General features: G+C 41.8%; 1 protein-coding gene across 2 annotated transcripts in view; it reads left to right on the forward strand.

Moving 5' to 3' along the window:
- lrfn5a (leucine rich repeat and fibronectin type III domain containing 5a) overlaps positions 1 to 15134 on the forward strand; it is a 99955-nt gene extending 84821 nt beyond the window's left edge. For both annotated transcript variants that reach the window (XM_029493615.1, XM_029493616.1), the window contains exons 8-10: positions 1279 to 1746; positions 13157 to 13430; positions 13981 to 15134. In XM_029493615.1, coding sequence (XP_029349475.1) covers positions 1279 to 1746; positions 13157 to 13430; positions 13981 to 14916 — 1678 coding nt within the window. In that variant the 3' untranslated portion in view covers positions 14917 to 15134. The remainder of the gene's footprint in view (positions 1 to 1278; positions 1747 to 13156; positions 13431 to 13980) is intronic.
- The last annotated feature ends 1703 nt before the right edge of the window (positions 15135 to 16837 follow it).

The raw sequence follows: 16837 nt of genomic DNA on the forward strand, positions 1-16837 counted from the left end.
TAGTAGCTGAAATGGTCTGAACACATGCAAACAGCTTCAACAAGTCTCATTTTTCCCATAATCATTTTGTACTCACAAACTCTTCCTGTTTTAATTCCCATGGTTGTGCATTGTGTTTATAAACTGCTCAAGAATACAGAAAATACCCTACTGTTCAGTGAAGCAGAACATAGGGGCATTACACCCAAAATTTAAGGACAAAACTAAATCAAGACAACAACAGAGATCATAACGACTTCATTTGCATATATATTGGTCACACGCTTCCAGTCATAATAGATGTTATGTTTTCAAGTGTGGAAATATGATGAAAATGAGGAAAAAGGCACCAAACGAAATCAATGAGATGCCATTACCCCGTTTCTTCTCTTGTGTCTGTGTGTGTCTGGCACAGTGCAGATTATTAGAGCATCAACTCACCTTGTTTTTTTTTTTGTTTGTTTGTTTGTTTTTTTCATCTCTTTGCAAAATCTTTTTAAAAGCGTAAAATGGCAAAATGCCAAGGAAGTTTTGATTTGGTATATAGTAATACCTCTGAAATACATGTGCAGACATTGTTAGCCATCTGAGGTGAGTGCATACAATATGATCCTGCACCCTGAAATAGTGCTATATTTTTTCAGAGTGTATACTCCTCTCCATTCCTTGGACCTCACTCTTGTGAAAGAAATGTATATTTCATGACTTAAAAGCCCATTATTACTTCACACAGTTGTTGGTTTTGCCAATTTTGACACAACATGAGTCATGTTCCTTGAAGCACAGTCCGCGTCTTAGTTGTTGAATGGCTTTAAAAATCTATTTGCAGTTGTGTTTATGTTTTTGTGTGTTTTTTTGTTTATGTACACGTTCTCAGTTTCATGAAGCAACTGTTCATTATGAATGAGCTGTAGCCTATGTAGTGTAGTGTTCCATTGTATTTACAGATTTAATGTTATTGTTAGTCAGTGTTGGGGAAACTTTGATGATTAATGATTACTTATTTCTTAAAAAAAAAAAAGGAGGGGGCATAAATAACTGGGTTTTGGGACAATTTAAGTATCATCACAGATCTAAATGTAACTCTACTCTGTCATTATTTCATTCACACCTGCTTTTACATCTAATGTTTGCTCTCTAGACACGGTGAATATGTCAGACTTATTCCTTCCACTTTATGTTGAAGAGGGAAAGTGGTGGGAAACTATCATTAAGAAATGCTGTGCTTTTAGTATACAGCTGACCCCATTCTGTCTTGTTTCGAATAAATTCAGCTTGAATGCTTTCTGTTCTTTAAAGGTGTAAGGCAAGAGGTGACCCAGAGCCAGCCATTCACTGGATCTCTCCGGAGGGCAAACTGGTGTCAAACTCCTCCAGAACATTGGTCTACGCCAACGGGACCCTGGACATCCTCATCAGTACTGTCAAAGACACCGGCTCCTTCACCTGCATCTCTTCCAACCCTGCCGGCGAAGCTCACCAAACAGTAGAACTGCTCATTATAAAACTCCCTCACATCACCAACAACACTAACAATATCCAAGAGCCTGACCCAGGGTCGTCAGACATTTCCACGTCGACCAGAGGCGGAGCAAACGGCAGCAACGTGACAGGCGACGTCAAGGGTGGCGTGGATAAGAGGGTGGTGACCGCTGAGGCCACGTCATCGACAGCTCTGATCAAGTTCAACTTCCAGAGAAATATCCCAGGCATCAGGATGTTCCAGATCCAGTACAACGGGAGCCAGGACGACTCGCTGGTGTACAGGTAAGACTGACATGACTCACTACGTCAGAGCCAGGCAGTTAACAGAATGCGGAGGTACGCAATTACTGAAGTCTGATCACCACAGATTAGATTACAGTAGATTAAGTGGACCTGATCCTTTGATCCTGTTGGAAAATGTGATCACAGGACATAGAAACAGAGCGCAGCTTGATTGAAAATGCACAGAGTCCGAATGCTCCTTCAAGAGTGCTGTAAGTGCACACCATGGGCCCCGCGGAGACTCTAAATGCAACCTATAAGGGTGCTACAAGTGAACTACAAGGACCATCCAAGGAAGCTGCAAAGATGCTACAACAGATGACATCTTTTGTAGCACAAGAGATATTATTATTCAATAGTATTTGAATGGTACTGCAAGAGTGCTACTATGTTGAAGTTGTAAATTAAATACAGGCTCTTGGCATGTATATAGCTGGACGGGAGAGGTGGAAGACAAAATGGAGACAGTGAGGACCTTCACAATCCTCAGGACAAGCAACGCAGCTCACCCTCAATGGGCGGACGGCCTTGGAAGGAAGCACTCCACTAGTCTTTCTTGACTTTTTGCTATTTGCTCAGGATTACAAAGATTAGATCGATCTCGCACGGAGTGATTGTTATTTGAGCTAAATATTTACTCCAGTGAAACAGGGGAATTAACGAACACAAAGAGCCTTGGTAGGGAGCTCTGCCAGTATAATCTGCCTTTCATATTCTGCTAATCCGCATACATACTTCATCAGTACGCATCATCATCATCATTGTGGAGAGCTGGTATAGTGTTAGGATTGACCGTCTGGGCCACGATGATGACAATGCTTTGAGTTGTTGAGACATTCCTCTCTCTCTCTCCACACCAATGTGAAATTAACAGAACAGTGACAGAAAGTGCAGCTGTTGTGAGCCTTTCATACTGTTCCTAATCTCTGCATACATCTCGGCACTTAACCCCATTCAGAGGATGCATCAATGAGAGATGACGCCCGTGGGATTTAGAGCGATAACATCATACCACAGATCACATCAACGTTACACCCCTCTGTCTGTATCTTTCTTTTGCTCTCTCATTCTTCTACAAATTACACCAAAGCGTTTATAGGATTTTTACTCTACAAAAGGCCATATTTATACTCTGAGACTGATACTCACTGCAATGCCTGCTGTTAGGCAGAGGGGGTTGAAGAGAGAGCCTTTCACCAGTCAACCTGATTGTTCCTCTCGATTACCTGACTCAAATCTTTCCTCCTGTCTTTTCATCGTCCCCTCTTCCTCTTTTCCAGTCCTCGTTTGTGTGTCCCTGTGTTATTTTGCAGCTCTCTTGTCTTTAGATAGTGAATTGATTTCCATTCAACACCTCTGTCGGCACAAAGTAGCAACCCATTGATTCTTCTTGTTTCATTACTCAGACACAGACAAAACAGAGAGAAGAGGGACAGAGAAGGTGAGAAAGAATAGAAAAGTTGGCGGGGGGGGGGCAAACTGGGGTCGGGTGGGTTGGTGGGGAGGGGGGGTGACTGAGATGAATTGAGGTGAGAGTGGGAGGGAAACAGTATGAGAGGGGGAGGACTGGCGCTACCGTCACACACAGAGATCTTACTTTCAGCTCCAATGAGAGCTTATCGATTTGCTGCGCATTGACATTTGTGCACTTTACTCCCCGCCTGCTCAACATAATATTGCTGTGGTCCCGTATGTGTCCTCCATACTGTGGCTTCAGGTGTCTGCGGAAACAGATGTAAAACTGAACAATAGTTTGAAACTGAGTTTTCCCGGAAAAAAACATCGTTTTTCCATCCGGTGCAGGTTCATTTAATGAATACGCTGCATTCCTGAAATGTAAGAGTTGTAATATTTGATTTTGTATTGATCCATGCAGGGAAACCCCACCCATGGCTCCATCCGCTGGGAGGTCAGGGTCAGCTGCACAGAGGCAGTGCTAGGGCTCGATGAGATACACTGCCTTGTTCAAGGACACTTGAGACAAGCATATGATTACTCATGTGGTAGTGCTCTTTGAAAGCCCGTCCTCCTGCTTAAGTGTTACATTTTTATTCCGGAGGCAGGCCTTTTGCCCAGTCGGTCACAAGAGTAAACCTCTCCAAAGCAATCTCACTGTGGCTCAGGTTTCGTTCTGCACAGAAATGATCAATTTCTGAAATGATGAGGTATTTTCTTGTAATTACTCTTAAGATGAGAATGGTAGAACAAGCCAGGATTTTTACATCAGCGCTGCAACGTTCAGCCACAGTTTTAATTATGTCATTCAAAATGAACTGTGAAAGCGAATTATTCTCAACTGCATCTGGTTGACATTGGTGGTATGTGCGGGAGACACAGTATACTTGAAACCCCTGGCAGTTTTTTGTTTAAGATCCACCGTGATGGTTTTGCCAGTCCTGATCTGTTTTCTGGCTTGATGTCCTGAATAGGATGTGGTGGTCAAAGTCATTAACTATTTTATCACACAACTCTATTTTAATTGTATACAAGAATAACAAAAATGTCTTAACTGTAATCTTTCCAGTAAAATAAAATAAATAAAAAAAGAAAGCCATTCATTTATTCCAAATCTATTGGAATTGAAATTCCCTTCTTAGCTGCATTTTGGTAATATCTCAATAAAACCAGAAAGTGCGACAATATTTTATCATTTCATCTCGGGTAATTACATCGCGACCAACACAGCATTTTCTCTTGTGCTACTCATTCATCTGCGTTCTTTTTTGGGTTTTTTTGTAAACATTCTTCAACCTTTTGTTTTATTCCTTAAATGGAAAATTATAAGGAACTAAATGGAGTCACCTACAAAGGCCTCATCTAAGAATCAGCTGTTAACTCCTCATATCAGGGTCAGTTCCAGGAATGGCGGATAATGTTACTTTTACACATGACCTGGTGCGTGCCACATCTTTGGCCTTTACACCGAACTGGTTTTATTGAATAATTCACAGCCGTGTCACTGAAGACAGTAAAACTCACCACCAACATCGACATTGCCATCCATAAAACAACCACAAAGTACAATGTGCTCTTATTCAGCTGTGGAAGTAATTATGGGGTTTAATTAAGGGATGATTGCAGGCTATTGTGGGATTACACAAAGAATGAATTCCCCAGATTATAAAGTAGGGTTCATGATGATGGTTAAAAAGGTCATTTTTGATATTTGAGCCTCATACAAAGAAAGAAAGACAGGTTTATAAAAATACATCAGTTTATGATAGTGATATGTATTTGTGTTTTTTAGTTCAAGTCATAAATGGAGCCTTTTTTTGGACAAATGAAGTTTGGTTTTTTTTTCGTTTGTTTTTTTGTTTTTCAGAAATGGCAAATGCAATAAAATTTCCTTTTTGGCCATTTATGCTTAGCTATAAGAATCCCGAGCTAGCAGGCTAACTGTGGACACAGCCAGCCAGGCCATAGATGTGAATCAGAAACAGTTTATCAAAGTAATAAACCACATTACCACATTTACATGCATATGAGCCCTGAACTAACAGTAGAGTGAGGGCTTTGGTTGAATTGTGTTCATCCACCACAGTTCTGCAGAGATAAGGATTTGCGAAATACCTTATCTGACGTTTGTGGCTTTCACAAACTGCATACCGACATTTTCAAAGTTTTTTTTTTTTTTTGAAAGCACACAAACCCCAATTTTCTCTTCACCCTAGTCCCCATTTTCTCTGCTCTGCCTACTTTGTATTGTTTTGTTGTTGTTTTTTTTTTTTTCCCTCTGTGTTCCTTCAGCAGTTGTTTTCCACTTCAACAGACACATCGAGCTACAGGGGCTGGTTGCCATTTGCCACAAAAGCTACACATCAAGCAAATTGTGTGGCAAGCCTTTTTTCCTTTTTTTTATGAGGCTGCAAAGCAGGGGGTTAGGGATGAATCCGGGCTTTTAAAAACCCCCCTTCTTCTCCTCCCTCTGTCCTCTCTCGCTCAGAGGAAGTAGTTTATCCTTGCCAGTGGTCCCTGCGGTCCAGGTATAACACCGAGCTCAGCTGTGCTTAAGGCGTGAAAAAACTTTTACCTTTATCACACTGTTATGTTCCAATTCAGATTTTATAGCACCATAAACATATCTTGGGCATAACATCACAGTGTTATTGTTGTAACTAGTCTATGGGGTTTGAAACACAAGGTAAAAGTACAGGAAGTACTACCACATTAGCCAGGATGGAGGGAATCCTTTGCAATTACAGTGGGGGGGGGTGAAGCTAAAGAACATTAAATGGAAAAATAAACAAGGGAGTGGAAGGAAAAGGAAAGGAAGGACAGGAAGAGGCAGATAAGGAATGATGGAAGGAGTAAAAAGGGTGAAAGTTAGAATGAATTAGTGAAGAAACAACAGTATGGAGGGGGAAATTATTGAAGGAGCCAACTGCAGCATTAAGGACAGATCAAGAGTCAGCTAAATGGAAGAATGGAGCTGAGCTGGTCGGATGGAGGTCTACACCCAGTTACAGATACTGCTGAGATGTCTTCTCGGCATCTGGGACACCACGTTGCTGCCATGCTTGTTTAGCACAGAGCGCAGCAAAAGTCAGATCTTGCCAAGTGTTTATTGTTTTGAAATTAGGCGCTGGCGAAACTGGAGCCCACGCTGGCACGTGTGTTTTAAGAGAAGACCTCAGAGTCGTCAAATGTAACAGGTTTTTATTCTTAATTGCATGTGTGAAACTAGATTTTCCTGGTTTTGACACAGCAAGTTACAGCTTTCACATTACGCATTAGTCATTTCATTCCTTGTTAATAGTTAATAATTCAAAAGATTGAAGACAGCAATTTTTTGACCTGTAATGCTGGACAAGTCTGCCATAAATGTATCTTAATATTCACTAAAGTCATTTTAAAATGACACTTTTAAGTGAGGCAGTGTTTTATTACCTACCTACCTACCTTTAAAGACAAATTCACAATAATAAAGGGAAAACAAATGGTGCTTGAATGCCTTTTTCATCTGTTTTTATTGCTAAGGGTTCTCACAGGGGATATTTCCAAATAAAGGAGATGAACTTTAAAGCCACTACTTCTTTCTCAGATATTTTAGGGTGTAAGGATGGTTATGAGGAAAGCAAATCATTACACATTTTAGATGCTGCTGCGACGGCGTCTCATTTAAATAACATGGCAATGTGAGTTATTGCAGTGTTACCACTGTAATTAAATACAATTTGTTAAACTGCTCATTGGTGGGCAAAAAAAAAAAGAAAAAAAGAAAAACATCTAATCTACAGGGTAAGTCGCCGCCAGTGGGGACTACTCATTCCCACATTATGAAACTGTGCAGTCATTGCGAATTGGCGATGTTTACTTTTTCACCAAGTGCAAAACAATTCTGCCCGTGTGTGACAGAGCTTAATGAATAAAAATGGATGGGGAGGTGTTAGCAAAGCCCACCTGGCTTGGGCTCAAAATCCCTGTTCCACCTCTGACTACAAGCTGTGTGGTTCTTGTTAACCATTAGCTCCGGCATCAGGGGCATTATGCATGGAGAAACAAAGATAAGAAGTTAGCTTCTGCAATGTTTCCTGTCTGCCTCAGAGACTCAGACCTATTAGCATGGCGCTGTGCCATCTGCTGTGTAAGCTACATTAGCTTTGAGGTCAGCAGTAATGGAGTAGAAGTCGAACTAACATTAATCCTGTTCACTTTGTGCTTAGAAACCAGTTAATCTTTACTGGTTTGATCGTGGCTGTGCACTTCACAGTGGGTTGCTTTGTTTGGTTAATTGACTGAATGCCGCGTTCCTGTTTAGTAAATGCATTATGTATAAAAACCAAAATAATTATGTGGAAACGTTAGACTGACAAATATTTATACAGTGCAGTTTTGTTTTGTTTTTTTTAAACCAATTGCTGCTTTTGAATGCTACTTTTTTGGCTTTTCTGTTCTTCATGCTAGACAGCACAGTGGCATAGTGGTTAGTGCTGTTACCCCACAATAAGATGGTCACAGGTTCATTCCTGGCCTTGGGACCTTTCTGTGCAGAGTCTGCAGGCTCTCCCCATGCCTGTGTGGGTGTCCTCTCACTGTCCAAAGACATCATGTTTAGGTTAATTGATTACTCTAAATTGTCCGTAGGTGTGAGTGCTTGTTCGTCTCTTTCTGTCTCTGTGTGTTTGTCCTGTGATGGACTGGCAACAGGCGATTGGCTCCAGTAAGCAGTAGAAGATGAAAGAGTGAATGCTCCCCATGTTTCAGGCTATTGAATTTATATTTGCTTGAGATTTGGTAGGTGGGAGGCATTACCCAGAAGCACTGAATAGTATCTTCTGAATAGGTTGAATAGACCCACATTTGGGTCCTTTCCCTGTTTGAGTGACACTGAAGTGTTTTCCCTTCAAATAAGAGAGGTTTGTGGTAAAGATACTAATATTTTGAGATCTCCCATCAAATCACTTAATTCTTCTAAATTTATATTGACAGAACTTGAAGGAATACAAAGAGCCCTGTCATCAGAGTTATTTTATGAAATTCATTTTTTGGCTATTTTTTGTTTTGCCAGTACCAGGCACATTTTGTGATTTATTTTTTTTTTTTATCTGTATTTTAACTTTTTTGTTGAAGAGAGGGTTCATATTTTAGAACTACTACTTTATGCACTGACAGCAACTTTGCATGGTTAGCTTTGCACAAACTCAATACAGGGGAATAGTTCCCATGCAAAGGTAAAAGAATCCACCCTGTGATATGTTAGCTACAATATTTCCAGCATGAAGCTCAGTGAAAATACTGCTTTGGTTGAATGCATCTGCCAAAATGAGTAACTGTGAGTCAGTGCAATATTCACATTTCTTTTTACTTAAAAAAATAAGTAACAAGCAAGCCAATAATTACAAGTGCAAACATGGCCGCCTTGGTGAAAATAATAAAACAGCGGGAACTAGTTATCAAAGAAAACATACATTTTTGCACAGTGTGTGAATATTAAGTTAAGATCATCAAAAGCTTGCGCCCTCTTCATGAAAAGCAAAGTCTGAATCGGAGTGGTTCAGAAAACCAATGACTGCAGCTGAGTTAACTGAAGCCATGGCCCCTCACTGCAATGCTCGAAGTCAACCTGCAAACTCTGTTCTTGTGTGTTGAATCATTTCCACAGATGCCATTTTTCCTCTCTTGGAATAATGCATGTTTGTGGCCTGTAGGCCTTGTCCAATATTTAATCATGTGAAATGGTCTGAAATACAACAATCTGGTATCATAGTTCACCGCCCTGTGCTTGGAGGCAGTCATTTGTCTTGAGACAAAAAGCTGAGGGCAACTAATGGAGATCACACTGGCCTGCTGGCTTCGTCCCGGCTGGAGTGAGGAAAGCTAAAGTTGATGAACACGCATTGAAACAGGCTTGGGCACTTACATAAGTGACACACAGACGCAGACCAGGAATAGTTTGGGTTCTACCAGCACGCAGAGCTGTATCAGTGATAAATACTGGCAGGAGTCCAGACAGAGTGGCAGCGACAGGGAAGAGGATGCTGCCATATGAGGAGGAGAGTGCTGTAATGGAACGCACACATATGAATACTGCGGACGCATGTAGATATAAGTGTAGATATGCATAGTCAGGGATGACCATGCAAGGACATTTTTCTCTTGTGTAAATCGTGATAAAAGCCAGAAACACACACAGACGCCCTGGGCTGAGGGCTTGGCAGAGCAGAGTAGATAGATTAGTGTAATAGTCTCGGCCAAAGCAATCATCTGCCCACTGTAGGGCTTCAAGTACTGGCAGCAAGATCTAGCTCAGACACAAAGAAATTAGCCACAATGAATGAGTCAGTTTGGATGAGTTCACAATGCTAACGGCTCACACACAATAAAGAAGTAATTGTATGTGAGAAAACCGACTGATTTGCATGAAAATGTATTTTGGGCTCTCAGCATGCATCCAAATGGGGTCCAAATACGCCAAACACATTGTCAATATCTCCACAGTCCAATGTATGTATGAATTGTGAATGATGACAGCCTGGCTTACACGTCAACAATGAAGACTCTGCAGCCTGAGTTTCATTAGCCGGAGCGTCCGGTCGGATGGATTTTGCTTAGAGATGGTCTAATTTGGTCCGTGTCCAGCAGAAGCCATGTTGCTAATGGGTTCTTGGAAGCAACGATTTCTGAAGTGGAGAAGAGGGAGAAAACGTCATTAATTCATGCGGGTACATGGCTAAGCAGCAAATGAACGAATACAAAAAAAAGGCAAAGCTAATTAGTTCCCCATTAATACATTTCTAACAAAAACCCATTCAGTGTTAAAAACATTTGTTTTTTTAATTAGTTTCACTTTAATTTGCAAACATTCTCATCGATATCCAGATAATGTAATATCCATCCAGCATCGTTCTACTTTCGGTGCTTTGATTTTGAAGTTATAAGAGGAATGTTGCTGTATTCCTCCGTGTTGCTATCTCCCTTTATTCATTATAGAAATGATGGATCAGCCATCTCCAATTCTATATTCACAAAAAGTACTGAAAATTGCTGTTCATTCATTCATCTTCTACCGCTTATCCATTTCTGGGTCGCGGGGGTGCTGGAGCCAACCCCAGCTCACACTGGGTGAGGGCAAATTGCTGTTCATTACACCAAATTTGTCTAAGGCAGAGATGGTGCTATTAGTCAAAATTAAAAGCAAAATTTCTGAAATATTTCCGATAATATCTTAAAATGTATTCCATAGCAATTGTTACCTCCGTAATAAGAACTCCAATACCTTGAAGCTTGTTTTTCAAAGGATTAAATACTTGTTATGGCTTCAGAAAACTCTCCTACTCCTTCACTTAAATCTGCTTTTTAGAAACAGCTGATTGTTTCATGAATGAATCCAAAATCTAGTCTTATTCTTGCTTGTCGTTTCAGTTTGTACCTTTGTGTGACAGAGGGGAAGTGTTTATGTGGATTATGTGGGTACTTTGCGCCCATCACCCAGCGACTAGTTGACATTAGTGGAGCGGCTGAATGTTTACTTAATCGCGTTTCATTCTTCAAATTTCTGTGCAGTAAGAGCCTAAAAGTAGTTCACGCTTTTCTGATGATGACAGTGTGACAGGAGCGATCAATGGTTCCCGTGTCATTGGAGGGGGGGGGGTTGTTTGCCAAAGGTGTGACTACAGCAGGCATGGCTGTTCGGCATAGTGAAAACAGTCCAACACAGTGAGCTGGGCACCACTACAATCCACACAACGCGACGACAAATGTGTTTCTCGCTATCGCAGAGAAAACCTGGCGAATTCAGACCAGATGACTTTTGATAACAACTTATAAAATTGATATTGTTTTTGATATTTACAGCTCTTGTGAGTAACAAGCTAGCGATCGCTTTATGTGACCTGGGGAATACTGGAACAAGAACATGAGGATGAATCCTTCTCTCCTTTGCTGCTCTGTGCTGTTTTTCCTCAGTGCGTGGGCAAAACTCGGCCTGCCAAACCACAAAACATGCACAAATGCACACATACACACATACGAAAAAAATGTCATTATTCCCATGCTGGGACACTTAAAGTCACACTGAAGTGTGTAGGTTAATCATAAGAGCGAATGTCATTGGGACATACAAGCGGTTACATTTGTTTACACACACATCCACAGACAGAGATTAATTCCCACATTGTTGCCGTGTCCTTGGACTTTATTTGTGGGTATGAATTTGTGGCGGGGTGTCACATTAGCAAGCAAAGCATTAATATCGCTGTGAAAAGAAAGTGTTCGTCTCTCCTCCATGCCCTGCACACTCTGGGTTCATCATCTTCTTCCTGCTCTCAGGACAAAGACTGCTGATGCATTAATGCTGCATGTGTCTGGGAAGTGTGTTGACATATTTTTATTCAGTGGATTGCTGGAACATGTTTTGATGCTGAATGCCTGGACTGTCGGAGTCTTTGATACACACACACGCACAGCTTATATTTATTGTTTTATAAAACCGTAACTATCAAAAGAGATTGAACAGTTCATGGAAACTATAGTTACATTTCGTTGCTCGGCAGAAAAGCAACTGTTTTCAGGAAAAAAAAAAATAGTTAGAATTATACCAGTTACTCTTACATCCTATGCTGTTATTCCATTGGGGATACACATTGAGGACACAAGTCCTATGCGCGCTGTATACTATCCATTAAACCTCACATGCTTCACCCGTCCAAAGTGAAACTCTGCTGCTCCCAGAGCACACAAAGCTGGGGGCTGTGAACCGGCCATCCTCTCGGGAGTTAATGAGGAATTTCGACAGCATTTTAATGAGCAAACCCGGGAAAGCTGACAATTCGGTTTTAGGGAAATTGAGGGACAAATGTGCAAATTCTTTTCTCAGTGGGACCAGCGAAGAATGACCAACTTTAACTCAGAGTGGCAAAGGACCTTTTTATTTGTCCAAACGAATATATGGATTGATTGAAATCTATTTCCCTTTTGTGTTTCACTGTTTAAGGCTTTGTTCAGGGCTTGCGCTCAATTGGAACACATTTTGCCGGCTGCGAAAGGGCATCTGCTCAAACGTCCTTGCAATAATAAATCATTTAATTGGACTCCTGCCCTGATGATGACGGGTGGGAATCTGTTTTTGAGGATTCAGCAGCGAGCCACACACAGCTGTGTGTGAATCGATTCGTTTTTTCGTTCTTACTTCCTTGTTGAGTATTTTTTTTTTATTACTTTCCTCTCTGAACTATATGATGCAGATTTTTTTTTTTTCTTTGGCTAGATCATTTAGACTGGACAGAAAGAGGAAATACAAAATATTTGCTGTCATCACACTAAGTCCCTTGTCGTGCCGGTCCCCTTTCTTGGGATGACATTTCGGTAATTGTACCAAAACCAAAAGTCATCAATGGTTAAGGCATGTTTTTAGAGTTGAGGTGTTGCATCAATAATTAATTTGTTTTGCTATGTATCAGTATTTCAGTATCATTTAAACCATTATTTTTGGTTTTAGGACCCATACTTTGGCTGTTTCCATTCATATACATGTACCATGTGTTTGTTTGCTGCCAGCAGCAAGCAAAAACCCACTGCAGTAATGTCCGGCAACAAACAGCACACTGATGCAGTTTGTAACTAACCAGCCACAGTAGAAAAACAAAGCTAATTGTTGGCTGGTGAACACAGAGTTTAGCAGCCAAAAAGACAGTTGGTGGAGACTAAATGTGAAGCTAAAAGAGACTGAATACTGGTGTGAATATTTAAACAGGCAAATGGTCAGAATGGTTTCACTACACAGGCATTTTGCATGCTGTACAAAAGACAAATAAGCTCAGTGAGCAGGAAGCATCCCGTCATGAGGTTGCCATTGCCATTTATCATCATCATGTTAAGTTAAAGTTTCGTGGTTATCAAAATGTAGCCCACGATGTCAATTCATATAAAATTCACGTTGTATATGCCCCCGCCCCCCCTTTTTCATCCACAGAATGATCCCCCCATCAAGCAAAAACTTCCTGGTAAACAACCTGGCTGCAGGCACCCACTACGACCTCTGCGTGCTGGCCATCTACGATGATGTCATCACATCCCTGACAGCAACGCGCGTGGTCGGCTGTGTGCAGTTCACCACCGAGTCAGAGTACATGAGGTGTCACTTTATGCAGTCGCAGTTTCTCGGCGGGACTATGATCATCATCATCGGAGGGATAATAGTGGCCTCGGTGCTCGTTTTTATCATCATCCTGATGATACGGTACAAGGTAGGTCTCTCTCCGTCTGCCGCTCTTAAGCCTCTCTCTCCAGGAACGGGAGTGAGTAAGAAGAGATAGAGTTTCATTATGCGGGACAATTGGCATCATTCGTATATGGCAGCCATGTACAGCTCAGATCTTGGCCTGCCGTTACACACCAGCACACCTGCTGTGAGAGTGTTCACGCACGCTGATCGATCGGATTTAACAGCACATCCGAACTAATGCCACTGTCTGTATGACTTTTCATGACTCTTATATGGAAGCCTATAAAAGACAATCTTTGTCAAAGTGGCAAAAAATGGCAAACTACTGTCAGAAAGATGCTTTGCATGACTAGGTAACAAGCCATCACAAACTCAAAGCTAATTCTAACCAATCACATGGATTTAGGATTTAGATTTACACAGTCAACGTTGTTTTTGTGGATTTTTTGTAGATCATGCTGCTCCCTAACCCTAATCCTTTTTTCTTGACCTCATTTGCCAGCTCATGTGCAAACGTTTCAGCGTGGAGAAAAAGAGGTAAAAAGTTCTTTCCCTCTGTTTTCCCTGCTCAGGTGTGTAACCCTGGGGAAGGTGGTAAAGGCGTTTCAATGTCAATGACCAACGTTCACTCACAGACCAATGGGCAGCAGTCTCAGGGCTGCACTGTGACTCCCAGTGCCTCTAAACATGGCTCAATCGGATTAGACGACCTCTCGGGAGGCACAAAGAAAAGGAGCGGTGCCGCCGCAGCAGCAGCCGGGGGGGTGGGAGGAGGAGGGGCCAATTTGTCTGACTCTTCCCTGCCTGACTGCTCCACGACTACATCAGTTCTCAGCCAGCCTTGGGCTTCTAGAGGCCCAACAGGTGGGGCAGAGGACAGAGAGAAAGCGGGCGAAGAGAGGGCCCAAGCGGGGATGTCGACGCCGACCACTACAGGTTCACTACCCAAGCCAAAGCGGATGCCCACCTCCAGTAAGCCAGGCTCAGCTTGCTCCAACACCTCAGCCATCCCCGAAAATCTCCCCTCTTCCCCTCGCCCTCCTTCCTCATCCTCCACCGCTTCCTCCGCCCATCTCCCCTCCTCCATCCCTCTAGAGAACCTCAACACCAACCGAAACAACTCCACCTCTCTCAGCCAAACCACACCTCCTTTTGCCCCTTCCCCTTTCTCCAGCCCACACGCCACACCAAGCCCCGCGCCCTCCATCCGGTTTAGAGAAACGCCCATTCTGCGCCGGGCTCCCCGTGCATACTCCTCCTCTGCCAAGTACCAGACTCTCCCTGTGGAGGAGGGAGGGAGGAGCAGGGCGAGGAGGAGGTACTCACTCAGTGAAGGAGTCTCAAAGACGCACTCCTCCCATCAGGGAGGAGGAGCACCCAGATTAGGGCGCATCATGCGAAACAAAAGGAGCCAGTCAATGAGCGGGATGCTGCTCCCTAAAGACGGGAATGGAGACTCAGAAAAAGGACGATGTGATTCAGACTGGATCTTAGAAAGCACAGTTTGAACTGAAACCAGGCGGCAACTATAAAAGAAACTTTGGTTTATCCATTATGGGTTATCTTTTGTATGATTGTACGTCTGAGCCTCAGTGTGTGTATTAGTTTGAATTTGTTTCTAGACATGTGAGTGAAAGGTTGTGAAGGTTTGTGTGAGCATTTGTGATGTGTTTTTGCTGTTTAGAGTGTGAGTTTTTGGTGTGTGTGCGTGTGTGTCTTCATGTTAGCTGTCGCTGGATGGTTGATTGTGAGTGAGTGTGTTTGTGTGTGTTCTGCATTCACACTGTTTCCTTTTTCAGCCGGGTTTTTTTTTTTTTTTATCATTATTATTATTATTATTTTTCAGAACTTTTCTCCACAGCTCTTTGTGTTCAGTTTACAGTTTTCTTTCCACTTTGACAGTTTCCTGTCTGTTTTGCAGCCGGCCATGCAGCAAGTGGAAAAACTTGCCTTGTCTCGTAGCGTCCTCGAATTGTCTCGTTGGTTCCACTTTATAGCACAAAAGAAAACAAGACAATGGGCCTGCCACGTCATTCCCAGATTCACTCTCACCTTATCTGAAAATACCACAAAAAGGGAATAATTACAGGAAAAAAATAAAGAACAAAAAAAAAAAGAGACAACAATAAAAGAACTGAAAAGCACACCATTCTTTACATTCACATGCCCACAGAAAGTGTGCATCCATACTGTGGCAAGAGAACAGCAGTCGGTGCCTTCTTTTGCACTAACAGACCCCCTGACTGATTATAGGACTGGATTTAAGGCCCCGCCGCGACTCCACGGACAAGGGATTAGGACAGAGGGGGACAAACAAAGGAACAGAAGATTTCACACATAGCCTTTCTTACCTACCAAGGAGTACAGATGTTTTCTTGACACAGACACAAACTGAGACAACAAGTAACAAACAGAAGACTTTAACGGATCTCTTATGAAGTTGATATTTTTTAAAGGGAAGAATAAAGACGGGAAAAAAACACGAACATAAAAAAAAAAAAACTAAACAGAACAAAAAACTTTTCAAGCTTTTCACTGACATTGGTGTACCACAGCCTGTGTTGGTCACAAGTTCCCAGAAAGCTTCTGTACAGAAAAAGACAACATGTACTGTGTTGTTATGTTGTGTAAAATAAAAAGGGATAAACGAAACAGCGGAAATGTGAAAAGTGTCTTTCATGAACACTGGAAATATACTTGCCGGATCTATGCTTATTTATCCATGCTTATGTATCATTACAAATAAGGATTGCAATAATAAATAATGTTGCAATAAGTAAACGGCATCAGTGATACCACGTTTAGGAGAAGCACCAATCACATTTCAATTTAATGCTATAAATCCAAACAAGCAGGCAGGCTTGAAGTTAAAATAAGTGTCATCGATCATCTTGTTGTGATTCAATACAGGATTTCTTTGGCTGTATATTTAGAGCAGAACATTTAACTTAACCCTCCCCCCCCATAGTAAACATGTTTATTAGAGTGTAGAAATTGAAGAGCAAACACTCCCACAACAGTTTGACAGTGAAGATTACAAACAAAACCTGTTGCCTTATCTCTGAAAATGACAAGGCTTTGAGATATTAATGTGCATTACAGCGCTAAAATGGACTAGGAACATGTAAAAGGGTTTTTTATTTATTTATTTATTTATTTTGATAACTCAAAGTGCAGAACTCGCTTTGAGAAAAGCTGTTGAGTAATACAACCATGCAGGTGGAATAAAAGGGAGCAAAGCGAGGGGGCAGGACTTCACCTCTCTGTTTACTCGCCCTCTCTCTCTCACTTATACAACGCACATTTTCAGCTCACTTTGCAGCACGAGTGCTTCTACTCACTCTATCTAAATGGAACATCTAGTTGTGAAGATATGAATAACTAATCATAAAAAATAATGGGCTAAAACTTCTTGTCTTACAGGTGGAT

Source organism: Echeneis naucrates, chromosome 22 (assembly GCF_900963305.1).
Source record: "Echeneis naucrates chromosome 22, fEcheNa1.1, whole genome shotgun sequence".
NCBI lineage: Eukaryota > Metazoa > Chordata > Actinopteri > Carangiformes > Echeneidae > Echeneis > Echeneis naucrates.